This window comes from Halichoeres trimaculatus, unplaced genomic scaffold (genome assembly GCF_033239565.1).
Source record: "Halichoeres trimaculatus isolate MK-OKI-2021-1 unplaced genomic scaffold, fHalTri1.1 fHalTri1_scaffold_4, whole genome shotgun sequence".
NCBI classification, from domain to species: Eukaryota; Metazoa; Chordata; class Actinopteri; order Labriformes; family Labridae; genus Halichoeres; species Halichoeres trimaculatus.
The window spans coordinates 30,305,534-30,333,086 of record NW_027437182.1 but is presented as its reverse complement, the minus strand read 5'-3'; the positions used below and the strand labels follow the sequence as shown (position 1 = coordinate 30,333,086).

The window sequence follows — 27,553 nt, the reverse complement described above, 5'->3', positions numbered from 1 at the left end:
GCTCCCGTGTCATGATAACAACGTCATAACCCCCTCATTCTAAATCTCATTCCCCATTCATCCTGAATTTCCCTTTGGGATAAATAAAGTATTTTTTATTTCATTCCACCTGTTAAGGGAATTTTCTGCATTCTCACATCAGTTCACATGGGCTTCAGGGATTTATCAAGAGGGGTGGCAGGAAAATTTCTGGATGAAGCTGGGATAGAAAGTTTGCATTGACAATTGGTGCCCACCTTAGGCTTAATCAAAAGTTTTCAAGAGCTTTGTGCACACCTATATATTAAATTATCCATATCAAAATTTACTAAATATTTTATAAAACAACCTAAAAAGCATGTTATTTTAATGTGAAATTTACAATTTGTATTTCAACCCTTTTATGTGTAAAGGTTGCAGATTATTTTATCATTAAAAGAAGAAATTTCTACAGTTTGAAGTTCAGCAAACAAACTCAGCTAATCCTGAAATCCTAAAAGATTAAGTCTTTTTAGCTTTTGCCTTTACATATTTTTTATTGTGTCTGGATATCAGTGAATCACTCAAGCCGCCCCCTTTGAAGCTTTGGATATGATGACCAGGAATTATGAATATATTGGAGCTCATTGTGGCATCATAGGCCCGGTTGGCACCTGGCTAACACACATCTGCAGCGCCTGTGTTTCCTGGATGAGAGGATATTAAAAAGCACAGAGACAGAAGTGTAATAATGGCCTCTGCTCTCACTGCAGCCCTCTTATTGAAACGTCTGAAGGTATTAACAGAGAAAGCCCAGGGCTTGGCCAGCTAGCAGGCGGGTAGGAAGCCAGTGTTAGTGTCTACCTCATTAGCCCAGTCCCATCTCCTGGGGTTTGGGCCAATAAACATGGCAGCCAGAGGCCCCAGATTACGTTCATCTCCACACATTAGAGGGTGTGATAACTACACAAATGTGTTTTGCCATTAAGTGTGGGATATAACTGTGTTTGCCCGTTTGCATCTATGTATGGGACCTAACTTACATCTGTTGGTTTGCAAATGTGCCCTGGTTTTCTTTTCTTTTTTTTGGCTAATAAGGAAGTGCCTGTAGCACCAAAACTTGACCATGTGATGCATTCTTTTGGTCATGTGCTTTCAGATTTTTTTCTGAGCATTTTTTACAGGACAATGCATTTTATTAAGGAAAAAAAAAACACAATGAAATTTTTTTTTTTTTGGTTACTGATTGTGACAGTGCTGGTGTAGTAACCTGCAGCTCTGATATTGTAGAAATTCAATAAGCTGTTCTCATATAGGTTGGTATCTCTGGTTTCCTCATGAAATCCAACAGGCATGTTAAAAAGTGTTTGATTCTTCTCCATCGTCAAAGTAACTGATCAACTTGTTTCAGATACCAGATTATAGGAGATTGTGTCCCTAGAAAGAAATCTGAGTGGTGTCTTTGTTTATGTATTGTTGAAAATGAGTTTGTCAGTAAGAAAATCTCATGTTTCAGGGAAACCAGTAGTCAGTGTTACGTCACCTTCTTGGATATTGTCCACCTAGTGTGTTTCATTGTTTATTGTGTCCTGAATTTTTCAAGACCGAATGGAGAGTTAAAATTGGATCTGAATGGATAATGGTCATGTTACACTGAACAACAGATCAGTTTTTAAAGTGCACTGTGTTAGTGTGTGAGGTGTTAAACCGGTGAGGTTGAATGAAAAGGAAAGTGGCACATGGAGTCGCTGAAACACCAGAAATGTATGTTGATGCTCATTTGTAGGACGACGGATCTGTTTGTTAGCTATCTTTTACATTCTCAGACTGTTTTCAGTTGAGTTGCTGTTATTACATTGTCCTTGTTGAATCTTGAACAACATTAAGGAAGTAATGATTACTGAGTCATGTAAACAGAAACTTAAACTAACTGTCCATTCTTACTGTAAGAAAAAGCTCAGAAAATTGAGCTCAATCTATCTTTTATTGCTAAACATAGTCTGTTAGTAAACAATGTCAAACTGGTTTGCCGAGTCTTACCCGAAGAAGAACTAGCACCATCAGCCTTTGGTGCACCCTACATTTAAATGTTCTCATGCTTACAATGTATTACTTCAGTGGAGTGCTTACATGTTGCTTATGTGCCAGTTTAACCAGCTTACCTACAATTGAATCTCTATTTTCTAGATCCAAATGGTGCCAAGCAGCTCTGTACTGTAAGGTGTCATCTGCCATCTTGGCTTGACTACATACAGGTGGTAGAGCATTGCAGTATCATAACAGCAGCCAGTGACAAACTATCAGCTCCAGTTGTGGTAGGCGGCTGCACTCCAGCTTGGACACAACATTCAAAAAGCATTTGAGGATACATTAATGTTTTTATTTATGATTTATTTGACTAACAAGTCATTCTGGTGCCATGTTTTAAGATTGATGATGTTCTGTGATGGTGACATGACCATGTGTGGATTTGCAAGAATAGCCAAGCTGAGGCCAATTTTCCAGCTTCATTTATTTGCAAAAAGCACAACCCAGCTCTTCCTTCAATTCCTGTTTTTCGTGGCTTTGGCAAAGCTGTTCCTAACAGATGATGTTGATGATGATGGAAATGATAACAGAGACTCTTGACGACAGTAAATGTGAAAAGGAAAAAATGACAAACCTTCCTGCACTGATTGATCCTTCTCCCCTGCTTCTTTCCTTTCTCTCTTCTTTTCCTTCCTCCAAACAATACAGCAGCGAGTCCACAGACAGGCCTTGCCTCATTGGAGCTGTTTTGATTGGCAGTCTCTCCTCCACACCTGTTGGAGTGATTGACAGCCAGTGGGACATCCTTATTACATCCCCTCAACCCTCCAAACCCCCACCAGCACCCATTCTTTCCCCTTGCCAGTAATTGCTGACATTTATGCAGTGTTTCATGGTGTTTGCTAATGTATTAATGCTGCCGAGTCTTGGAGGTTCCTTGCCTTGTAGGCCAGCACCTCCCTCCATTTCCCAGCTGGCATTAATGGAATCCTTCTCTACCTGATAGGGGCCTATGAAACCGAGGGTTTATTTAGAGGGGCCAGGTGGTTTCCGTGGCAACAGGGCTCAGCAGTAAGCTCAGGCAGAGCCCCCCTCCCTTGTGCGAATGGCAGAATTCAGGTGACATTCAGCATCAAGTTAGTCTGTCTGTCTCAATCCCTATCTCCTCTATCCTTGTCTTGGATAATTTGAAGCTTGAATTTCACAGTTTTTGTCTTTATTTGTGGAGGAGGATGTTCTTTTCTTAGCAGTTTGGTTACTTTACAAACCTTGTGTGGAGACATTTAATTTTTTTATTTTATTTGTTTATTTGACAGGGACGATACATACCACATTGCCACAATGGGAAAATGTGAACATATAAGACGTCTAGCTTCAGCTAATTTGCAGTCCTTGTCCCTGCTCAGGATTTACAGTACAATGAGTTATACAAAATACAGATACAATTTTACAAATCGAGTAACACAGTGAATACAGTCAATAAATACCATAAATAAATAGACACAGTTGTAGTGAATTAGAGCTAAAACACAGGTTACATTTAACATCAAAGATTATTAAAATAGTTTACTGTTAGTTACTTGTGAGAAATTAGTGTTCGCATTTCTGCTGCTGTTTAAGCCACTGTTTAACTTCTGCACTGAACTTTTTAAGTTCTGTTTGAGATTTAATTTCAGATGGTGAGGAATTCCACAGGTGTATGCCTTGCTCTGAGAGCGATGACTGCTCAAATGTCGTCCTGCATCTTTGGATTTTACAGTTTTGTTGTGTTCTGTTCCTTGTTATTGTCCTACAGCTGTCTGTCTTTGTAAAGTTCTGGTACATCACTTGTGGAGCCAGACCATTTAGGCACTTGAAAACAACTTTCAGAAAAGATAATTTTATAAAGTTAGAAAAGGTCAACAAATTGTATTTCTCAATAACTTTGCAGTGGTGCCATTTTTGTGGCTTCTGATCTAAGATTTTCAAAGCTTGTTTATAAAGTGAAAATAAAGGTTTTGCAGTTGAGTCTGTGGCCTGGCCCCAGGCAGTGATGCAATAGGACAAATGTGAAAGGACCATGGCATACAGATATAAATGAGCTGCCTTAAAGGAGGGACATGACCTAATAAGTCTAAAGCAGTTCAGACTGATTTTCACAGTTTTAGATAACTTCTTTATATGTAAATTGAACTTAAGTTGAGAATCTAAAGTTACTCCAAAATATTTAAAGTCATTTACCACATCTATTTCTTTCGCATCAATAGTGATGTGAAATTTATCTAGAACTTTCTTTCTTATTGAAAAGCACAACATCATGAAAGAAACAAAACCTTAAAGATAAAACCAGCAGCTCTATACTGTATGAGTGTTATGAGCAGATAAATGCATAGGACCCCTGAAAGCAACCAGTGGAGACACATCCCTGTTGAAGCCCAGAGGAGCCATGACACAAGAAAAGTAACAGGTGTTGAGGGTGGAGCACACTTGCTCTTTTACCTTTGCATGTGTTTTTTTAATTTGTCTTTGCATTATTTCTGACCAAAACTCTGTCCCCCATTTGTCCCCTTTCTCTTTACTACCCACTCGTCCCCACTCCCCTCGCAGTTCTTCCCTTTCTCCATCAAAGAGAAAGTGGAGTAAGGTGGTGCTGTGGTTGTGGTTGCCTTCAGTGCAGCTGTCAGTAGTAATTATCTCACACTCACAGCCAGACATCTAATCCAAACACTGCCCACACTAGAATAGAAAAAAGTGAAACACAGAAAGAGTGACGGGAGAGAAAGAAGGGTAGGGAAGGGAAGAAAGGGTTGAAGAGGGGAGGGAAAGGGGGAGGGAGGGGGTAAGAGAGAGGGAGAGAGAATTCTTTCCCTGTATCGGCCTCTGAATGCTTAGAGCCTCAATGCAAGTGTTAATTAAAAGAATCCAAAAAAGAGGAGCCAGTTCCTTTGTGTGGAGATGTGGGAGAGGGTCATTTGGGGGGGTTAACCTCGTCCCCACACCCCCGTGCCCTGCGGCGCTTGGGCCTTGTTTCCACGTTTTACCACTGAGCCGCCAAGCTGCACTTGTGTACCTCAACATCAGAAGAAGCCATCGGGTCAAAGCAAGGAAGAGGATTGAGGGGCACTCAACTCATTTTTTTCCCTTTTCACCTCCCCTCCTTGCATCCATGTCAGAACAAACCCTCCAGGCTGTCTTTGACAGGGGAAGTGATCAACTTTATTTATACACTTATTAGGCCCTCAGACCAAAGCCTCTCATTGTGAGCACTGAGGGTAAAGGGTTTATGGGGATCCTCTCGGCAGCCGCTGTTAAGATTCTCACGTTTGATTGCCACTCGATTTAGGAATAGGCAGAATAGACTTGGGGCCATGCCTTCACTCCCCTCAGGCTAAAACCCTGTATGTCTTTGTTGGACTCAATACCTACAACTCTCTCTGAGCACTAATTCCAATCTCAGGCCGAGCATCCATCATGTCTCCAATGGCCCTGGTGTTTCTTTCTTTGAGTGAAAGACTTGATTGCTTATTTCACTTTAAATGTTTGGGGAATAATGTTTTTGTTCTATTATTCCAAAAAGTTCACTTGAAAAATATGACGGACACAATGATCTGAAAAAAACAACAGACTACTAAATCACTTAGAGTTAAGTTACAGGTGCAAAAAAGAGGCAATTGGGCTAAGTGTTCTTTGTAGGTGTTCCTGGCATACTCCTCTGTCCTCACTGTGACTGTTAAACACTTCTCACTGCCAAGAGTACACTCCCAAATAAGTGGTAATACACAAGAAATACAATCCGTTTCTCTTATTATATAAGTTTGCACATCTGTTACTGTGTCTGGGTCGACCACATGTTGTAAGCCCTGAGGGAAAAGGTGTTAATCCAACAAGAAACAAAAATCATATTTTCATATGTGACTTTAATATGTTTCACTGTTGACTCGTCCCCGCAGCGGTGATGTCAGTCTTGGTTCGCGTAGTTTCAGCATAGCGTGGCAGTCTAACCGCTGCTTTTTTTGAGGAGCTTTCTTTGCTTAAGACAACATGGAGGAGGAATACTCATCAGGATATTATTCATTCCTCAACTGTCAGGGGAGATACTGCGTTTCTCATATGTCCTGCTTTATCATTGAGCTGGTGGGAATTTAAAGCATAGTGCTTTATATGATAATCACTATATGTAGGGCTTTAGTAGACTCCAAGATGGTTTATGCTGTTCTGGGTATGTTAGAGAACAATTAATGATAGAAAAACAACATCAGTGCAGGTGTGAATAACTAAATTTTAGAGATGGTGTATGTTATTTTAAAAGAAAAGAATCAAAGAGCATTTAGATGCATTAAACATTCTTAGGGTTTATAGACCGAATCAAGCACCTGACAAATTAAGGCTCTTCCTCACAATGATGCCAAAAGCACACAATGGGAACATTTATATCATAATGTTGTGTTGTTATCATGCTGCTCAACCAAAACCGTCCAAATGTTTTTTGTTCAAATATTTTTGGTTTCAGCATACTTATATTCTAACGACTGAAAAGATAAGTTAGAGTGAAAAGATACCAGAAACCAGATAATAGACACCAGATATATCAGCTCTTATCAGTGCCAGGTTTACTCACTTAAGTCCATAGTGCTGACAAGGTCTAGTGGTTACACTGTTCTCCTCTGCTATAGAGGCTGAGGCCGGTATGAGGAACCAATCTGTTTTAAAAAAAAAAGAGACACAGAGAAACTCCCTGCAGCCCGTGTAGCTCTTTTCATTCTCAATTGGCGTTGCATGTAATCGTCTCTTGATTCAACCATGTCCAGCTGCTCTTTGTGTGTCTCAGCACCTGACAATGGAGCAGATCACAGGATCTCTGCAGGGGGGCAAGCAGCTTCTCTGCCTCTTATCACACCAAGCCTGCCACAGCCTTGTTGTTTAGAAGTTTACTTTCCCAGAGAAGAATGTCACGTCTGAGTTTTCTGCTTTGTTTTGAACTCTTAGCATGTTAGTGAAAATGTTGCATTTCAAAGCTGTTAATTCATGGTTTGACTGTTTGGTTTCACACACAGTTTTTGTTAAAAATGAGGTATCCTCAGTGTCGCACTTTTCCCTGCCGGTATCGATGATGTTCCTTTGGGATCTCAGCCGGGAAACACCAGCTGTAATGAGTCCCTGCTGAACACTGACATTTTCAGTCCTGGTTTTGGATTTGGAAGCTCATTAGTGAGGTGCTCTTCTACACAAACCACTGTCACGTTGACAGCAGGTGTACAGAAACCTCATCAAGTGTCTCCTCTCGTTTGAAAGATGAGCATACTTCTATTTGAAATCCATGAAATGACATACAACACAGGCTTTGCTTCTACCTTGCATAGTTTGGGGAATTTAGTGTTGAATAAGCTAATCAAGCTCAATCTGATCATTAGAAACTACCCAATTTAACTTTTTATATTCACTTAAAGTGGACTAAGATTTGGATCATCATCACATGTGATCTGAGAGGTGAGCTTCCCTCATTACATTCACTTATTCTTTCTTTTTTTTATGTTGTATCTTTTTAGATGACACTAGCTGTCTCTGGAATCAGCTATCCTTGCCATCACCTCAGTGTTTGTCGAAGGTCCTCACCAGCCAACTCCCAGGAGCCTACAGAAGAGGTATACACACACACACACACATGCTTTCTCTTTACAATCTTTGCAGTGGATACATTTCTCCCCCAGCTGCTAATTTGCAAAACATGGCAACAAAATGCATGTGATCAACTTTGTCTTGAAGTGAGCGAATGATTTTTGATTCCAGTGTGCGGATGTCCATATGGTCAGTGACAGCGAGGGGGATGATTTTGAGGATGCGTCAGAGTTCGGTGTGGACGATTCAGAGATGTTTGGAATGGGCTCCTCTACCTGTCGGAAATCACCAATGAGTATGGGCAGAAGAGCATTTTTACATCACTGGGTGGATTCAAGCTCTAGATTTGTATCAAGTGCTTTTAAAGCCTCCAATCCTGTTTTTAAAAAGGTTGTTGTCCCCTTACAGTGCCAGAAAACAGTGAGAACGAAGCTGATGCCTTACTGCACTTTACTGCCGAATTTTCCTCAAGGTGAGCAGAGCTTTACGTGTGTTTCATATGAGTTGAGAGATGGCTTTTTTGTGTCATGATGCTCATGCACTGTTTATCTACAGGTATGGAGAGGCCCACCCTATGTTCTTCATTGGGTCTTTGGAGGCAGCGTCTCAAGAAGCCTTCTATGGCAAAGCCAGAGATGTAAGTAAGCTGATCAGCTGTCTGGAGCCTTATAGGAATATGTATGACTCTTTGAGAAACTGTAATGGGAAACAAAATCCTATTTTTCTTGCTCTTGTTATGTTTCAAACACTTTTAATTTTGACTTTGTAAGATATGAGGTTCTGATGTTACCAGTGTTGACTTTTCTTTAGCACTGATATCATCCCTGCTCGGTGTAGTTCAGCTGCTACTTTTTTTTTGCAGTTTTCTTTGCTTAAAACAACACAGATGAGGGACACAGACTGAGCAGGATATTTAAGTTCTCTATCAAGGGAGATACTGCGTTTCTCATATCTTCTCCTTCATCACTGAGCTGGTGGGAATTTAGGACACAATGTTCACTAATTTACGCAGTCTCTTTATATGGAAGGTTTATGCTTATTGGTCCTTCTGTCCTGAGAAGGAGAGGGAAGAAGAGGTCATTTTGACACTTCTGCCAACGCTCTGAGTATCTTTGCTTATCTATTGAGCTGGCATGTTGCAAAAACATCAATGTTTCCCATAACCTAACCCCCCCCCCCACCTCACGGCAGCACCCACCCCCATAAAAGTCAAGTTCATTTTATTTTCTATGTAGTGCCAGATATCAGCAGAAGTACTGAAAGGTTATTGCTGACATAGATCAGATCTTTACCTTGTTCTTTTACATAACGGGGTGTCACACATTGTGTCGTGTTCTTATTCTCCCTCTGCTCTCTGTATCGGACTCATAGACTGTAAAAATAATGGACATCATCTTGCTCGGCTCGAGGTGAGGTCTCCACAAAAACTGCTCCCTGTGGTGGCTGGTTGCTGTACACGTAAAAAATCTGGCTTTCCAGTCATTCCAGATGGGCTGTGGTCAAACAAAAAAAATGATACACCTCCTAGAAATGTTTCTTACATCAGATTGTTGTGGTGATTTGAAGATATCATTTGGCTGCCTTGTATTCAAGTCCTCTTTTTTCTGAAAAGTTTCATTTTCATTAGTTATAAGAGGTTAAAAATGAGGTTTTCCATCACTTTTAATGATGATTGACAGCTGCTGTTCTTGTGTATTTTTTCAGGGATTGTAAATTATGTCGGGAGGTAGAGTCAAGAAGTCATTAGACTCGCGGAACAAAAAAAAATATATATAAATATTATTTTTGTCACCCGGCTCCACTCAGACTCCCCAGAATCCTGTTCAGTGATGATACCATCCTGGTCCCACTGATGTTCCTTTTTGACACTGATATATGAAGGCGAGACGTTACAGGGACATAGATGTGTCTCCTTGAAATGGCAAAATGATAAAAAGGTAGAGGTTCAGGTTAATGGAGTGTGGTCAAAAAAAATCTTTGGTGAAAAATGCTGAGCCTTTGGAAATGAACTGATAACTATTGGTACAAGTGCCAACACTGCAGAGCAAAGTCTGTTTTACTGCAATAAGCAGAGGTCACAAAATGTGCAGTATAATTGAATCATAATGCCATAAAGGCTGGCTGCAAATGTCAAACACAGACTGGAAAAACTGAACCATCAAAGAGAAAACAACAAATTTACCAGCTTAAAAGAAGTGCATTCATGCGCAAAAGTCGCTATTTCTTCTTTTTCTTAAATCACCTGAATGGATTCTTTTCTATGTATTGTACATAATATTTTACTGGATCCAAAGTTAATTCTTACTTTTAATGGTGCTCCTCCTCTGTTGTGCTGTACGGACAAGGCTTGGCTGTAATTTTATCAAAACCCTCATCAAATTTTCAACCTGACAGCTGAGGCTTTATTTTTAGCTGTCCACTTTCCCCCCATGTTTTTTGGCTTTTGTCCTTTTAAGGATGCTTGTATCAACTGACAGCTTGTGTGGATTACAGCCTTATTAGACTGTGAGGACACAGCAAGATGTTATGGGGGGTTCACATCACCAGGCACACAAAGGGGGGAGGGTGGTCAGGGCCCCAAACCAGACAACATGGTGTGAAAGGAGAGGAGGATGCAAAAAGTGGAAGAGAATGAGCGAGAAAAAAGTCACGAAGGACGTACACGAGTGTCTGTGGATGGAAAAGAGTGTAAAACAGAAATGAAAAAAAGAACGCTGGGAAGAGCTTGGCGTCTTGTTTTCCAGCTGATCTCCTCTCCTAAGCCAGCACAATATGGCCAGTGTCTCCCTGGTGTTCACACACACTGTACTGTACCACTGTGCTCTAAGCAGTGCAGGGGCGAAATAGTATTCATTTTCCCTGTATTGTGTTTTATTCTGGGTGAGCTTGATTTAGTGTGCCAACTGTGCAGCGGTTAGAATGGCTTTAGGGTAAGCTAGGTATGTGCAAGGAATTTTGCATGAAAGCAGAGGCTTTTTGATCTGTTGTGTGTTTGTCCTGTTTTGTCAAAAGCATCCTAGACAACAGGCCAAAACATGCTGCTTTTGACGGTTTCATTACACAGTAGCATATGTGCACGATTACTCAGCCTCCTCTTCCATCTACCCAGCCGTGCTGTGATTTGCCCTTTGCTTCAGTTTGAAAATAAATCTCGTTTTTGTGTCCTCCTGGTAGAAAGGGCCTACTTCATTAAGGGGATATTAGAACAGGGCTGATGCGACTGACGGGGACTACTCAGCGGGTTTATAAACAGAGGAATCAGTCTCACTCTCTGAAAGCCTGGGAGAGGCTAATCACTAAGCAAAACACTACATTTGATGAAGTGTTTCTGAGGTGTGTGTTGAGGGACTGTTGAGATAGACTCAATCCATCCTTAATGAAAATGCTTTGGGCTGCAGAGCTGAGCTGAGCTGAGCTGAACCCTCTTGGGGATCAGTGGTTAGTAAGAGCGCACAGAGAGATAGGCCACCCATCACTAACCACGATCCTCACTAAATCCCCATCAACGCAGTGGTTAATCACTCTAACCCCGCTCTCCTACGCTCTCCTACGCTCTCCGCGCCTCTCTCCTGTCTGCCACACACAAAGACACATCAAAATTCATAGCCTTGCTGGAGAGGGTAGTTCAGAGATTTATCACTGCCAAGTATCTGCTTTAAAACCTGGCTTTAGCCTTGCAGAGTCAAGAGAAAGAGCACTGGTGAATCTGGACGCTGTATGGCATGAAGGTATATGCAGATCTATCAAATCTAGGGATGTGTATCACCAGCAAATCTCAGTCATGGTTTATTTACTGCACCTGAAGAGTTTACTCGCAAGCATGAATAGATGGATTGGGAGTTTTTAGGAGAATTTAATGCAGAATGTACACTGACGTTTTTTTTACGCAGGGTACAGTGAGGTATCCTACAGGTTTCTATGTTTTAACAGAGATGGGAGTTTTAGATAAATGATCAGAAACTTTATGGCCAAAAAGTCTGAGCATAGAAAAGAAAGCTGTTACTTATTTTGAGCTCTTTTTAAGGAAGAATATGCACCTTTTTATTTGTGTCTATGTGATAAACTTGCTTTCTAACAAGCATCCTGTGTGGTTGGTCTTAGGTCTTCAATGTGTTTTCTCACTAGTGATTACGGTCATTAGATCAGTCACTCGAGCTCTTCATTTTGAGTTGTTTGCTTTTTCAGACGGAGTCTGACATCTGTGAAGCCGTCATTATCTGGACCTCTCCGTCTGTTCCCCACTCAGTACCTGTCAGTGTTTATCAGTATCTCATGCTCTGACCCCTCGGTTACACACTGTACTTGTGATGAAAAGCCTCTCCTTGAGCTAATACGAATAACTTGGACAGAGGGCAGGTCTGTGATTTTAGCTAAAAATTGTTAGTCAGAAAAAAGTGTAACACAAGTAGGGATGGCTACCTTTCACATTTGAAATGATACGGTACCAATGCCCTGTACCTGGCAAGTGATATCGGTTCTCAACGGTACCAATTTTAAGTACTGTTTTATGGTAGTAAATATCAATTTTTAATAATAAAATCTTAAAGTTTTTCAATTTAACATATTTATTCTTCAACATATAACCTTGCTAACACATCCACTCCCTGGATGCGTTCAGGTTAGGGGTGCACCAATCACAATTTTCAGGCTGATCATCAATCTTTGAAAAAACCTGACCTGCCGATACCAAATTTTGATTTTTTATAACTCAATGTTCCAATCTTATTTTATTCAAAATCATTGAACAATACCTGTGAAATAAGAAAATCTTTATGTTTTTCCTTAAACAACCAATAAACAACCTGAGTTTTAGGTCTCAGAGGAAAAAAGCGACAATGGCTGGCTGTCAGACCTTTCCAGAGGTATATAAGATCTGTTTCATGTGTAAGGATGGGATGATCACTGATCCCCCAAAATCAAGGAAATTGGCACTGATCGATCGGCTGACCGATCTGCATGTCCAGTTCAGGTACCTAAACATGGTACCTTTTGGTTATATGTGAATCGTTACTCGGTACATCGGGCAGAATTAGGTTGGTACCCATAAAAGTACCTAATTTGGTACCCATCCCTAAATACAAGCCTGCTACTTCTTTTTGATTTTCTCCAGCTATTTTTCAAAGTTAAAGAATATATCTTGACTAGACAACAGCTAGCCAGCCGAGGTTACCTCTCGCATCACATAAGTCCATTAAGTCAAGCTGAGACTATTTTCCTTTTTCACAATTAGATTCTGTTACAGTTTTGTGTGGTGTCGTTTTGATTTTAATCGCTAACAGTAGTAGATAGTTCTGATTTTTAGTTTCCTTTTAACACCAGACCAAGCGAAAAAGTTGAATGGTGAATGTCTACAGACTATATCAGGTGCCATACTTCCCAAAAAAAAAAATGCATGTGACGTGTTTGTTTTTCAGATTTATTCAGGGGATCTGACATCTCAACTTTTCCAAATCCAGCATACGAGCAAAGACTAAAATGAAAAAAGATTTTTGAAAAGAAAAAAAACAAAACAGTAAACCAAAAATCCCAATACCACCATACATCAATTTTTTCTCCCACCCTGTTACAAGCAGATTGTGGAGGTTGAAAGAACACATGTTATGAAGGGCAATAATGTTTGTTTTTCTAGTTTGATCCATGTTCAGTTTGATATGTGTATATACACATGTAGATCTTATGTACTAAGCTGTAGCCAGTCACAAGAAGAGCTCTACAAGTTTTGTCTCCACTATGAAATTGCAGTTGTGTCATCCAAGTTTTTAATGTTTTCATTTTTGTATTTATAGAGTCTGATTTTTGTAGCTTGGTAAAGAATGATAATTTTATTTGACATAGCAATTATTCACCCTGTGCCAAATCTACACCTTTAATGAGAGTAACTTTAACTGCATCAAGAGATCAGAGCCAGTGCGCAAACACTGTGCTACTGCATACACTCTGTCACACACTGGTGCACAAAGCATGCTCAGATTTAGGTGAACAGGTGTGAAAAGGGCTGTAGGGTCACTATCTAGCCCAGGTTGGACCTAGTAATTTAGCTGAGCGGAGGGATTTTCTCCTCCCTGCTAAGACGAGCAACACAAAAGAGCTGACTTGAAAGCAGAGAGGGAACAGAGGGCTACGGACAGTTAAACTAAGATGAAGGAGTTCAGTTGGCCAAAATACCCACTTTGATTAGTCTTTACACTTGCTCTAATTGAGCATGCATGTGTGGGACTCCCTTACTTGTGGGTACCTCAAAGTTAAGTTTGTGTGTCTGCGCATGTGTGTTGGGCCGTCAGTGTTTGAGTGTGTATCAGGTTGTTTTTTTTTTCTGATGTTAAACTCTCCCTCCCCTCCACACTCATTCCTCTCTCAAGACTGAATTTGCTTGTCTTCTCAGCATGAGTGTTTAATCTTTTCAGGCCGTTGAATCGACCCAATGAATGAGTCCCCAGCTCCTTCTCTCTAGGAGCCCTGGAGATTATTCTAAAGCACTAATCGTTGAGCAAACACAGCAGTGCTCACCCATTCCCATTCTGCACAGGCCACAGTATAGCACAACTTCTTCTTTCACATCTCCTCACGTTTTACGCCCTGTGTAGATTTTTTGCTTTTTGGCGTACGTAGCCTAGATTACGGCTCCTGAGAAACAGACCTCTTGACTCCCCCCTCACAGCCATGGTTAAAAATGCACTAAGCGGAGACTGAGAGAGTTTTTTCTTATTTGTTCTTTTATAGCAAGAGAAGTGACATGTAATTTAGAGAGCATTATTTCCAACATTGTCCCCTGGAACCTTTTATGTTTGTGGGTGTGTTTGTTTTTTAATTAGATTGTCAGTAGGGAGAATCTACCAGGCTTATATGATGGTGTCAATATCCTCGGATTTGGAGCTTCGTCAATATTGTCTGGCCCTGCCGCTACTAACCTGAACAGGCTGCTGGCATTTGGTGTAAAATAAATAGAGTGATTTGTCTGTTTTGTTTTCTCCATATCTCCGTCGCCTCCAAGAGAAGTTTTATTTACACCGCTCCCCATTTGATTTTGCGTGGTATTTGCTTTTTTGCCAGTTGTGGCCTTGCTGTGGTCGGTGGAAGTCATGCCGGATCTGTACCCAGTGGTCTCTCATGTCATTTTATGGTCATGTGTTGTGGAAATTTCTCCCCAGTGATGGGACATCCTCACATGGCACACAACAGACCGGCAAAAAAGCCTTTTTGTTCTGTTTGTTGTCTCCTTCATACTGAAACTTATTAAAATTTTTGTATGGATTTACTAAGTGCCAACCAGGCCGTAATGTTTTACTTATTTCAATACTAAAACCACTCTGAATTAAAAAGAAAAAATGCATCTGTCTTTTTTGAGGGGACACACAGGAAACCAGAGATACATTTTTGCTAACACCTTTCCCTTTTTTCCCTCCACCTCTGACAGAGAAAGCTGCTGGCCATCTACCTCCACAACGACGACAGCGTCCTCAGCAACGTCTTCTGCTCCCAAATGATGTGTGCTGACTCTATCGTCTCCTACCTGAGCCAGAATTTCATTACGTGGGCCTGGGATGTCACTAAAGAAGCCAATAAAGCCAGGTAGGGTGTGCACCAGATGGCTTTTTGAGTATTTTCAGGGGATGCTCTGGTCAAAGAGCCGCAGGGTTTTTTGTTTTCATGTTGTCTTTTTTTCCTTAATCACTTTTGGAGATGTGGGAGGAATAAATAGAAAATAAGTTTGGTATACCTTTTTTGTTCAAAAACACGTCATATTTGAACACTTTAAATGAATAACTCTGAGCCACAGCATGAGACTGAAGAGAAAAAATGCTAGTTCTGACATATACATGCTTGCAGGTTGGACACTAAAGGAATACAGTTTTGTATGTTGGTTTTCTTTAAATTACTCGTGTATATCCACCTCCAATAAACCAACTTTATTTACTTTGTATTCCAGGAATGAAAAGGTTTAAAAATTTAAGTCTATCAAGTCATCAGATCATTTTTTTGATTGAAAACATACAAGTAAACTTACTGGTAGTATTGGAAATTCCAGTTTGGCTTCGCGGTTAAATTGTGCACCTCATGGTTAGCAGATGGAGTTTTCGACGTGACAGCCCCAGGATCAACTTCCACCCTCTGTCATTTGCTGTTTTGTCTTTCCCCACTTTCTCACCCCTGTTCCTGACTCTGTCCTGTCCTCCCAATAAAGGCAACAAAAGTTGTCTAAACCTAAGAAAAAAACATACTTCGGACTTGCACCTCTTGGAATTACGCTCTGTTTATTCTTGAATTGCTCGGTGTAAAGTTAAGCAGAGCAATAACTGAGGCTCCACATGCTGACTGCATGCTTAATCCTAATGTTTTATTTATGCTGGAGTGGACTGTTTGCATAGTCAGTTGTATCTCATAAAGAGGATATTGAATGTGTTTCAGTAGGAGAGCACTTGATTGTGTGCAGAGGCATCTGAAGAGGGACAGAAGATCCTGTCCAGGAGACTTATTCTGTCCTGCTCAAGTGTTATTTCCTTTGCCTAATTTTGTAATCTAGTTATTTTTCATATCTAAAATTCAATGTCTGCAAGAACTTGGGGTTGGGGATGATGCAAAAATATATATTGTTTTTATGGCAGATTCATGAGATGCTTTTATCGCTTTTCTTTTCATGCATATTTGAAAGATTATTTTGCAAGGTGCTGATAATTGCAAACGAGAGAATTACTGTGCTTAAAAAAATATACTTTGTAAAAAAAACTGAATACCAAAAAAAAAAACAGATTAATACAAAAGACATTAAACAAGAAAATTAAGATGAGACTTTGTTATTAAATTCAAAGCCCAACATTTTTTGAAAAGGTAACCAACAGAACAACTCAGGCACAATACGCTCATTCTTATTCAAACAACAACTAGCTTTTTAAGTCAATACATCAGTCTATTCACTTCATGCTGTTTCTGTGGCAGCACTCAGTTTGTCACTAAAAAGTCCAATGATAAATATCTTGGAAGATGGTGCATCAATTTCACTTCCTACAAGGATTTAAAGCAATGTCATTCTTACAGTAATATAATAATATGCTCAAAGCTGGTAGAAAGTAGTGTCATTAAAAAAAAAAAACAAAAAAAAAGAGTAGCAACAACTAAGACCGAGCTCAAGCTTCTTCATAATTAAACAGAGTATTAACCAAGCAGGCTTTAACAAGTGTAGTACTTCAGTCACCTCTCTTTATGATCAATGTTTTATTCTGCATGATTCATATTTGACACGGCCTTGCATTTTAAACAAAATTTTAACCAAAATCTGAAATTATTTATCTCAAATTTGTTCAAATGGTAAACAAGAGTTAATAAGTGTAAGATTATCTTTTAAAAGAGTGAGATTATGTCTTTGCCTTTACAAAACAACAAAAAAATTTTGTTTAGTGGTTTTGTCAAACTTACCTGGAACACCTTAATAATACATGAAAATACTGAATTTTGTCAATATGCTATTTTTTTTTAGCTTGTTAACAACCCATACTAATCCTTTTTCATCTATCATCATCCCATAACTCACCCGAGCAAGGACTAAAGATAGTTGTTTTGCCATTTAAGCATGGACAGTTTTTTGAAAACAACCTGAAATGTGTGGACAGAGCTTTAGTCAAAACATAAAGAGACTCTCCAAATCTTTTTGCTCCAGCGTGCACATGTCCTTAATTGCTGGCATTCAACTTTCACTCACACCCTGTATCTCTGTCTGTGCGCTCTCTCCTCTACTTCATTCTCTTTTTGAATTTCTGAGGTTGCATGCTAACAAAAGGCGTTGTGTTTGCATGGTGAGGCCCCTGATTGGGCAATCTTGACTAAGCTGTCTGAAAAGAGGGTCAGTGGGAGACGAAAGACTCCCTCGGAGTGCAAACATCTCTATCTCTTCATAATATTCTAAGTGCCAGTACAATGTGTCAATTAACGGCTGGTCCATGTGACACCTGTTCATTACACAGGTTGCCTGACTCAGTTACAAGCCTTATCTTTAATTTTTTTGAATATCTTAAAAGATACAGATATTGATTTGAAAAAAAAAATACTCTGAAATTTCTGATGGTGTTACAGGTAAAGTAAGAGTTTTTTCATACTGATGGTTGTGCTAAGGAGAGGACATTAAAGTGGACAGCTGAAGGCTAGATTAGGTTTGCTCATTATCATGGTGCTCTGGGAAATCTCATATTTCTCTGTCTTCCTTTCACCTTTCTGCTGCATCTTTTTCATATTCACTCTTCACCTCTCTGATGCTGCCATCTTACTTAATTTTCCTCCTCTTTATCCCCCTACATGGACTCTCTCCCTCTCCCCACAACATCCAGAGTTAAGCCTGCCCTCTGGTAGCAGCCATTAAAGAAAGTCTCACACTCTGACCTCAGCCCTCCATTATTTCTTTTAAGGAAATACCCTCCTTCCTTCATTCCACTTTCCTTTCTCTTCATCGGCCTCCTTTGCTTTTTGCCCCAGCTGAGCCTTTTTATTGCACATTTAAAAAGCAGGCAACATCTGGAGCTTTTCATCTCGCACAGCTAGTCACAGCTTCACTGCTAACGCATGCATGCACATGTGCACACCCGCTCACTCACACTTACATGGTTTCTCCGCATTCTCACGCTCTCTGGCTGATCCAGAGTGACTGTTGATTGGCAGCAGTCACACAGGCTGTTAGAAAAGTATCCTGATTGTGTATTTGTGTGTGATGAACCTGCTGGTGTTGGAATGTGCATATTGCTTGGCTCTGTATTCTCACAGGCCTCCCAGTTAAATGATTAATTATGCATAAACGCAGCCTCATGATTGGATGCCAGTGTAATTGTCGCCCATGGGAAATGAATCTGATATATCATACTGGCACTGTACTGTCATTGCACATGGCAAATATTGAAACTAGATAAACACACTAAAAGAGGAACATTCTATGTCCTTATGTGTGTCTTGCTTTTCCAAATCTATTACACATTCTGAATGCGACCATGCATGTAGAGGGGCTCCTAAAAAGTGAACTAAAATACTTGATTTCTCGCAAATGATTTTGTATACACAGCAGAGCTGCACAATATGAATTTCTATGTGATATTTCATTTTTATTGTTACTGTAACAACTAGTATAAAAAACAGCAGTGCTTATTTTCTCAGCAAGTGTAAATTATTTGTAGTGGATGGAGGCCACACCTCCTGTGTGAAAAACCCTGCGTCTTAGTTTAATATAGAGGGATTATTCGTTTATCAATGACGGCGGATGTGTGCGCAACTTGGGTGCAGAAGCACTGTGGAGTATAATGGTTTGTCAACTGATGTGGAGGAGGTAACCACCAAAAAACACAGTTTTAACTTAATGTCATCACTTTGACGGATGGCAAAATGCTCCCAGGTTTGTGGCAGTGAGTGGACAGAAGAGATCAGCAAGTGGACAGATATTAGGTGGACAGACGATTTAGCAGAGAAACCTAGCGTGTACCCAGAGAGGAAACAACTCTCACTCGATGCTCATGACTGTATTATCCGCGGACACTTATCAGACTGTGACAGACCAGGATGTAAACATTGATTCATAATATTCTCTAATTTTACTTTGGTCATAAAATCTGTTTCTGTTCATCATAATGTATAGGTTCACTCATTATTTACTGTCCATATTGAGTCCATGTTTGGTCAGAACCTCAGCCCCAAACCAACTTTTTCATTAAATAAGTGAAGTCAAATCTGTATTTTGAGTATCAGCAGTTATTATTGCTTGTTTGCAGTCAAACCTGGTTAACTGAGGTTGGATAAAGAATACACATTTAATTACACACACACGCAGACGTCGCTGGTGTTTCAGTGTAAAGTGTGACCCTGTTAACTAGTGACTTTCGGCCTTTAATCACGGCTGCCGTTGGCTGAAAGTCACCAGTTAGCATGGTCGCTATTAACGTTGAAACACCGGTTGCGCTGTAACGGTCAGAACTTGACAGAAGTTGCCTCTGTTGTGTAGTATTTTTTTTGACAGCTGTCCACAGAAAAAATGTACATTTTGATTCTTCTAACAGGTTGAATTTAGTGTTTAAAAAACACTAACTCTTCTGAATGAATGGAGCCAAATGCTGCTTCTGTTGTCGAGATGCGTACGCATCTTTATGATGACGTAGACTGATACTCCCTCTATAGGATTTAAGGGGGGACATGTTGCAAACCCAGGTCTTGTGCAAAATATTAAACACAACAGACTATGAATTATAGCTAGTTTGCATCTTTTGATATGTACTTATTTGTAACATTTAGTTTGTATCTCACAATATACATCACACTTCACAAATGTTTACCATATTAATCAGCATTGCATAAACAGGCTTGATACAAAATTTTAGCACCTTTATATCATCATCATCCCTTTACCCACCAGTACGGGGGTTCATGTTTCAGGTCTAAACTTCTCACGGCAAGGACAAACAAATGCACAAACTCCCTTCTTACACTCGACTTCTTCTTTTGACATCCTTCTATGTGAAAACATGACTGGCTGCAAGGGAGAACAAAATGTCATTTTCAAATCAAAACATGTCCGTGTTAGCTCTGAAACAAAGTGTGTATGACACAGTGAGCTATCACAGCATCCGGTTCCCATACACGCTCCTGTACAGGTGGCTGGCAAAAACATTCCCTGCAGTGCTACTGTTCTAACCTGACTCATCAGGTGCTCAGCGAAGCACATGTCAGGTCAAACCAGTCTACTTAAATCTTCACGCACCACTTTGATGTGAAGAAATGTGACGTGACAGTCCAGAGAAACATTAACTATTTTAGCTGTCTGGATGTGCAGTGAGAAATGGAGATGGGATTGGTGACAAATTAGAAGCTGCCAATCACATTAACCATCCGAGCAGAGCCTCAAACCCACATTAGCTATACGTCTGAAGCAGGTGTTTCCTCTGAGTTAGCCCTAAAGGATGGCCAGGTCTGGTACAGTCAAGACTACATTCTTCATCATGTTATGTTATGGCTGGATGAGACTGTGCTGAACTGTTCACCTCAGTTCCCGCAGTGGTTTGACTTCCTCCTGACTCCAGTGCTGTGTCCGTACTTGTCGTTTTCTGGGGCTTCATACCCAGGTTACTCTGTTCTGTCTTTCTTAGTCCCAGTGAGCACAGAAGTTTAGGTTTTTCTATCTAGATGATGGCTTTTACTTTGTTGGACCCTCTGACTTTCTTAGGCTTGAGGTTGAAACCAAAGCAGGTTGTCCTGTGGATAGAAGCTTTAAGATTGGGTTACCCTTCAAGTTAGTGTCCATTGTTCCCTTGCCTTTCATTACAGGTTAGAGTTTCCCTGTGAGCTATTGTTATGCTCTGCCCAGGTTGAGGTCTGAACAGGGACAAATATCAGGACAGAATGATCAGCAGGATTTAGGGTACCCAACTTCTTTACTTCAAGATGAAGGTCACTCAGAGTTCAACATTTAGTAAAGTTCAGCCAGAGTTATTTCCCAAAACATTTTAAAATGAGGTTTTCTCTACATTCAGGTGTTGTTGCTTCCTAAATATGAAGCTGTATATCATTCTGTCATCCACTTTTTCACATTCTGTTCTGCTTATTGCTTAAAAAAGTGCCACAATGACTTCAAGTATTCCCCTGCACAGTTTTAGAAGACTGCAAGTAGCTGGCTCAGCTTTGGCTTTATGTTTTAATGAGTTACACCCCCTCACAGACAACGTGCCTTCCTTCAGTCTTCTTCCTCTGACCTGCTGTCCCTCCATCCATTCCATCACTTCTCTATTTTACCGGGCAGTTATTAAAGTAGATCTTATTAAAAGGCAGAAGAAAAAGCTAATCTATATTTGCATTCAGTCTATAGCAATTCATTAATATTATGACATTTACAGGGAGCTTGGTGGGGCCCCGGCTGCCTGCTACCCTTTTCCCTCTCTGAAATGTTAATTTAAAAAGTTCTGTCTTTGTAATGGAATAAGAAATCCTCTCCTGCCCTATCAATTCTGGGTGTCTGGTGAGGAATACTAATTCATCTGTGCTTCCAATTGAGATAGCATGTCACTCTGATGGAATAAGAAAATGCAGAATTGGTTTTAAAGTCCTTAATGCCACGAGTTGTGTGTATTTCTCTCCTATGTATGTCTCCCATGTGTGTGTTATGTTCAATCTCTACTTATGTGTGTGCTTTGTGGTGTATACCTTTAGTTAGAAGCTCTGAAATATGTTGTTTGTTTCAAGAAAATATTTACTCTGAATTAAACAGATCTGAAAGATGATTCTCATTTCATTATGTCTTTGTCTTCCAGACTACTCACCATGTGTACGAGGCACTTTGGAAGTGTGGTGACACAGACTATTCGGACTTACAAGACAGACCAGTTCCCTCTTCTCCTTATAGTCATGGGAAAACGCACATCCAACGAAGTTCTTAATGTTATTCAAGGTTATTCCTTCATGTTTTCAGAACACTTTTTCTGTAGTTGCTGGAAAGAAATGTTACACCACCTCATGTTCATTTTGATCATGATTTTTCTTGATACATTCAGGCAATACAACAGTGGATGAGCTGATGATGAGGTTAATGGGCGCAATGGAAATCTTTACAGCACAACAGCAAGAGGACATCAAAGATGAGGTAAGGTCTGAGAATGATCATAATGCCTTTGACTGCATAGAAACACAAATTTATATATATAAAGTATAACATAGCCATAGCAGCCCTTGGATTAGGCAAAGAGGTGTGCCTAAATCAACAATATTTTGTCTGTTTCTTGTGTCTGCTGGTGGAGTTGGTGTTCTGCCTGTATTTTGATGGCTTGCTTTGGTTGAACTACACTTTAAATTTGGTTTATTACCCTTGGTTGTACTTCCTTCTGGATCCATCTTTCCTTAGCTCCCCCATTAAGAATCTAAACTTTGACTCAAACCATTGTAGTCTTTATTTCTAAGATCTAACCTCGATCTACAGACAACTTCTTTGACATTCTGCATTCTTACACTGTGGCATAAAGAGAGAACACTTAGCATTTCACCTCATCCTCTTTAGTGCTTCTTTGGTAGTCCATCTACAGTTTTTGAATAGCTGAAGGACTCAGACTTGTCTCCCATTCATTGCAGTTTGTGGGTAATGCTGTGCAGCTCTGTGTCTGGCGGCTCGCTCTTTGACTCCAATAGAATGTAGACAAACACCATTGAAGGATACGACCCATACAAAAAGAGAGTGAAGTGGAAGTCTTTCATGTAATGGGCAGGAATCTGGGACAGTAGGACTGTTAAAGACTTTTCACCTGACCCTCTTCAACTCTTCCTTGAATGTTTACTCAGAGACATCAAACAGGAGTGTGAACACAACAAATTTTGTTTTTGTCCAGACAGGTTTTCAGCAAACTGGCATTGGATGAACCCTTCCCAGCTTTGTCCTCTTTTTACTTTGAATAACTTGTGGTCTGGGAGGTTTTTAAGAGACACTGACTTTTTAGGCTGCCAAGTGTGCTATATAAAATATTTGTATATTTGTGTATTTTAAGACTAATGTATTTTAGACAGATTATATTTGACTCCCTATGTTTACAGCAACAGCTGTGAAATCCTGTCACAGTCTCTCTTATTCTCACACTTGTCTCTCTAACATTGTCGTGCCTCATTTTTTGACTACTGTATCTATAGATGACAGGTGTCACATTGTATTAGGAATTTAACAGCTAAATCATCAGTCAACCATACAGCCTTTTTAACAATGTCATTATGTAATCGCTCAAGCATTTTCAAGTTATGGGAACCTTGGTTGAGGAATGATTGTCGTCTCAGACACACCCTGGAGCCTCAGCGTCCTCACGTGGGTCACAAGGTTTGGAGAGGCAGCTTTCCATTTTTGTTGTTGCTATGGCTACAAAGCTTTGGCTTCAGTTTGGATTCATTATTCTCCTTGGAAGTGGAAAGATCAAAAAAAGACATGAAACAAGAGGTATTCAGAGTATGTAAATGTGTCAGGTGAGTCTGAACCCCGTTGGTTGAATTTTCCAGTATCCTGAGAAGTTCAGTACTTGAGCACAGACACCAAAAGGATACTCTTCTTAATTTCTTCCCTAGATCAATATAAGCATGTATTTCTACAAAACCCGATTCTCACTCTGAATCTTAAATGTTGTCTAAACACAAGCTGCTGTACAAGAACTTTGCTGAGATTAAACAGTCTAAGATTAGCTAAATTAACATTTAAATCAGGACCTGGCTGATCACAGGATGAGTAAATAACAATTTGAGCAGACTTTGGATGACAGCCTTGATAGCTTCTGATACTTTACTGAGGACACATTATGTTTACTCTTCACACAAGACTGATTTGACTCACTACCTTACACTGTATTGACCTCACTGAGTGTTATTGTTAAACTAAGTTTTGTTGCCATTGTAATATACAGGAGAATTTGAATAAAATCATTTAAAGAATCTCTAGTTCAAATTTTACACTCTGGTGTTGATCATGCCAAACACATATAGGCTAAAAAACACACAATTATAAACAGGTGTCATAACAACCCACCGAGGACTGGTTGATTTTTCTGTTTAGGAAGCACTGCACATTGCACAGTTATAACATTTACCCTGTGTTTTTACCCTTAGCACAAAATATCTGTACTATACTGAAGACAATATGGTTCAGTTTAAGAATCATTGCAAAAAAAGTCTTCAGACGTAAAGGATAAATAGTGAATAATGAAGTAAATCTGCTGAGAAACCATATAAGTTTTTGGCTGTCAGGGGAAAAATACTTTTTTTGAGATAGTCTAGAAGACACAGCATCATGAAGCATAAGTAAAAAGGAAGCATCATTTTCTATTCGGTTAATTTATTATCAGAACTATTAACCACAAGATTTCAGTATATCCTGTATCTGACAGGACCAATCCCATTTTAAATGGGAAGTCAACCTTGTCACTGACTAATCCAGTCTTCTGCTGCTCAGAGGCATCTTTCTTCTGGCTGGTTTCTCTCCTTCCCTCTCTTTTTTTTTTTTTTTTTTAAACCTCATCTTTACGAAGACAAACTCAGACACGACTGCAGACATCCACCGAGCCGAGACATTCCTCTCTGACACTGACTTTTGTGTTTGTCTGGAAAAGGAGCAGCTGGACAGCCACATTGTGTCTCCAACCAACCTTTCTGACTGGCCAGTCATTCCTATGGTTGTCTGTGTTTTTGCTCAGTGTAGTTAGTAACAGGCTGATTACTCTCTGCTGGTTTCGTTTGTCTGTGAAAGCCAGAAACGGGGAACATTTTTGTTGAGGTCATTCCTCAATGATTACATGTGAAAAGCTTTTAAAGCAACCAGTCTTCTGTTTTGGTCAACTCCAAACATGTATATCTTTGTGTACTCTAAAAAAATTCTAATAAATTCTGAAAAACTCAGGAGTAGTGATTAAAGCAAATATTAAACTGACTGAGCTGACAACTATGCAAAACTTTAACAGAAAATAAATATATTACTTTTTTAACTGTTTTTCATTTTTCCTATGAGTTAACCAACAGTGTGTGGCAACTTGCATTTCTAACTACTGACCATTTCTAACCAAATCTGAAAGCTTTGTTGGAAACCTGCTCTTATTTCCCTCCTACAGGAAAAGTTATTTAAGTAGAAATACGTAGCAAAGGTATAGAAGATTAACATCACATTGTGCCACTCATACACACAAAGTTATTTGAGGCAAATGATCCGTTCAAAAATGTATTATATCCATAAAAAATGGGTCTGGAACATGAATTACTGAGCTGCTTGTTTGCGTGACTCAGAACCAGTCTATTGACGGTCGCCACTTTTGATGCCTTTGTCCCTCTCGACCATTCTTTTACAGTTTCCTTTCAATGTCCACCCATTATACGGGCCAAAAGCACAAATGTATCCTTTGCATTTTCCAAATGAATACAACAATACACACTGTGCTTTTGCTTAGCTGCACAGTAGCCCTCGGATCATCACAATAAGCTTACTTTGCCATATCCGGGCTGGCACACAGCATGGGCCTTCACAAAATAGAAAACTAATGGCTGTGCACCGTTAACACAATGGACACTCGTCTTTAGTCCCAGTCTTTATAAAACATTTTGTAGCCACAGCAGGTAGAAAGAGAAGGGCCGCTTGTCCCAGTCCCTCTGTACAAACAGGAAGAGAGCGGCAGAGTGAATGAAAGAGAAAGGGACGGCGAAACTGAGATGAGGAAACATAAAAGAAGCTCAGGGTCTGTTAAATGACAGCCGGTCACAATGAATTCCCCCTCTGTTGCTACTCTTTCATACCTGGTGTTTGCACCTAACCACACTCGACATACTACTTTTTTTCCTTGGTTCTTATTGGCTCACCCACACCCCGCACCTCAGCTTAGATGTTTTGTGCGTCCTTTATTGTGTTGTTACTTAATGGGCCCCACTTTCTTTCTCCCTCTCTTTACGCAGGACGAAAGAGAGGCAAGAGAGACAGTAAAAAGAGAACAGGACGAGGCCTACCGTGTGTCTTTAGAGGCTGACCGCAAAAAGGTATTTTAATTCAGAGTGTTTTGCAATAATCTGTTTGTAATTAAAAAAAAAAATAGCTTATTGAAATAAGTGCACTAGAGTTTGGCACCTGACAGTAGGTGAACATCATGTCACTTTAAGTTTGGCAAAGACAGAAGAATTTATACTAGAAATTATGCCACATTGCTTTTTTAATCATTAAAAGCTAATTTCACTTATAACTAGAAAAGCACTCAGAGAGTGCAGACCTCCGCCAAGCATAATGTGATTGTCACTTTAGTCCGACTTTAATGTTATACTCCCTTTCAGCAGACTGTCTGCTACAATTTGGTGTTAGTTGCAGGTTTGTACAATAATTTGTTTCCTGACAGTGTTGAAAATTATGATGAGCCAGTACATATTTTATATTCTGGATCTGAGTATCCAGAATATTTCCAGGATCTGGATCGTCCTTTTACATCTGTCAGAAATTATGGTAATCTTGTCTTGTATTGTTTTGCAAAGCAATCAGACCATTTATCATAGTTATATACACATATGGTGAAAACAGTCCTATCTCACAATGATAATGAATCCTTTAAAAAAGTCCTGGATCCAGACGGTGATCCAGATCACTTCCAAAATTTAGTCACTTCTTCCTTATCCCATTTTGAACATTTCCTGAACATTTCAACAAGATCTGTTTGTTACTTTTTGAGTTATGTCGCATATAGACAATCTGACAGACAAACTCTACCAAAAACATAACCTCCTTAGCGGAGGTAACTGTATATTTCTCAAAATTTGCGACTAGTTTTGAGGACTTATTAATACTATTTCCAAAATTTAATGCTACTTTACATAGGTGTGATAACAGAACATGGCGCGGTAACCCCCAAAGCCACAAAATCTATTGGACTAAATAATTTACCAGATGAAAATGCAGTTTCCACCTTTAAGGTTGACAGTAATGTGTCACAATGCTGGAAAAAAGGTTACCATCTTTAGGATTTCACATTAGTTGCTAGACTTTTATTCTGATGATATTCTGTTCTTTTTTTTTCTTTCTTTCTTTCTTTCTTTCTTTCTTTCTTTCTTTCTTTCTTTCTTTCTTTCTTTCTTTCTTTCTTTCTTTCTTTCTTTCTTTCTTTCTGTCTTTCTTTCTTTCTTTCTCAGAGAGAAGCCCAGGAGAGAGAGGAGGCTGAGCAGGTTCGCCTGGAGCAGATGAGAAAGGAGCAGGAGGAGGAGAAAGAGGTGAGAGGAGCAGCCGTACACACATAACACACTCATTATGCAAATTACCTTAAATTAATATTCCAGATTAATCAGTGTGAGGCTGAGCAGTGATATGTTTTGCCAGCATGCAATGACTGTGCCATTGTGCTGTTGTCGTTATTTTTATCATCTGTCTTGCTCTCACTTCACAATAATGAGTCAATTAGATTGTGGTTTGGTAAAGCCTGCCAGTCAGTGAGGCGTGTGTAGCGTGGGGAACAGGCATACAGCCATTTCAGAACAAATAAAA

General features: G+C 39.8%; 1 protein-coding gene across 1 annotated transcript in view; it reads left to right on the top strand.

The window, feature by feature from the left end:
* faf1 (Fas (TNFRSF6) associated factor 1) overlaps positions 1–27,553 on the top strand; it is a 65,259-nt gene that overhangs the window by 23,473 nt on the left and 14,233 nt on the right. Inside the window, exons 9-17 of the mRNA XM_074669007.1 lie at positions 7,512–7,607; positions 7,753–7,876; positions 7,990–8,053; positions 8,137–8,218; positions 14,996–15,150; positions 21,846–21,982; positions 22,086–22,174; positions 25,990–26,070; positions 27,205–27,282. Of these exons, the coding sequence (XP_074525108.1) occupies positions 7,512–7,607; positions 7,753–7,876; positions 7,990–8,053; positions 8,137–8,218; positions 14,996–15,150; positions 21,846–21,982; positions 22,086–22,174; positions 25,990–26,070; positions 27,205–27,282 (906 nt within the window). The remainder of the gene's footprint in view (positions 1–7,511; positions 7,608–7,752; positions 7,877–7,989; positions 8,054–8,136; positions 8,219–14,995; positions 15,151–21,845; positions 21,983–22,085; positions 22,175–25,989; positions 26,071–27,204; positions 27,283–27,553) is intronic.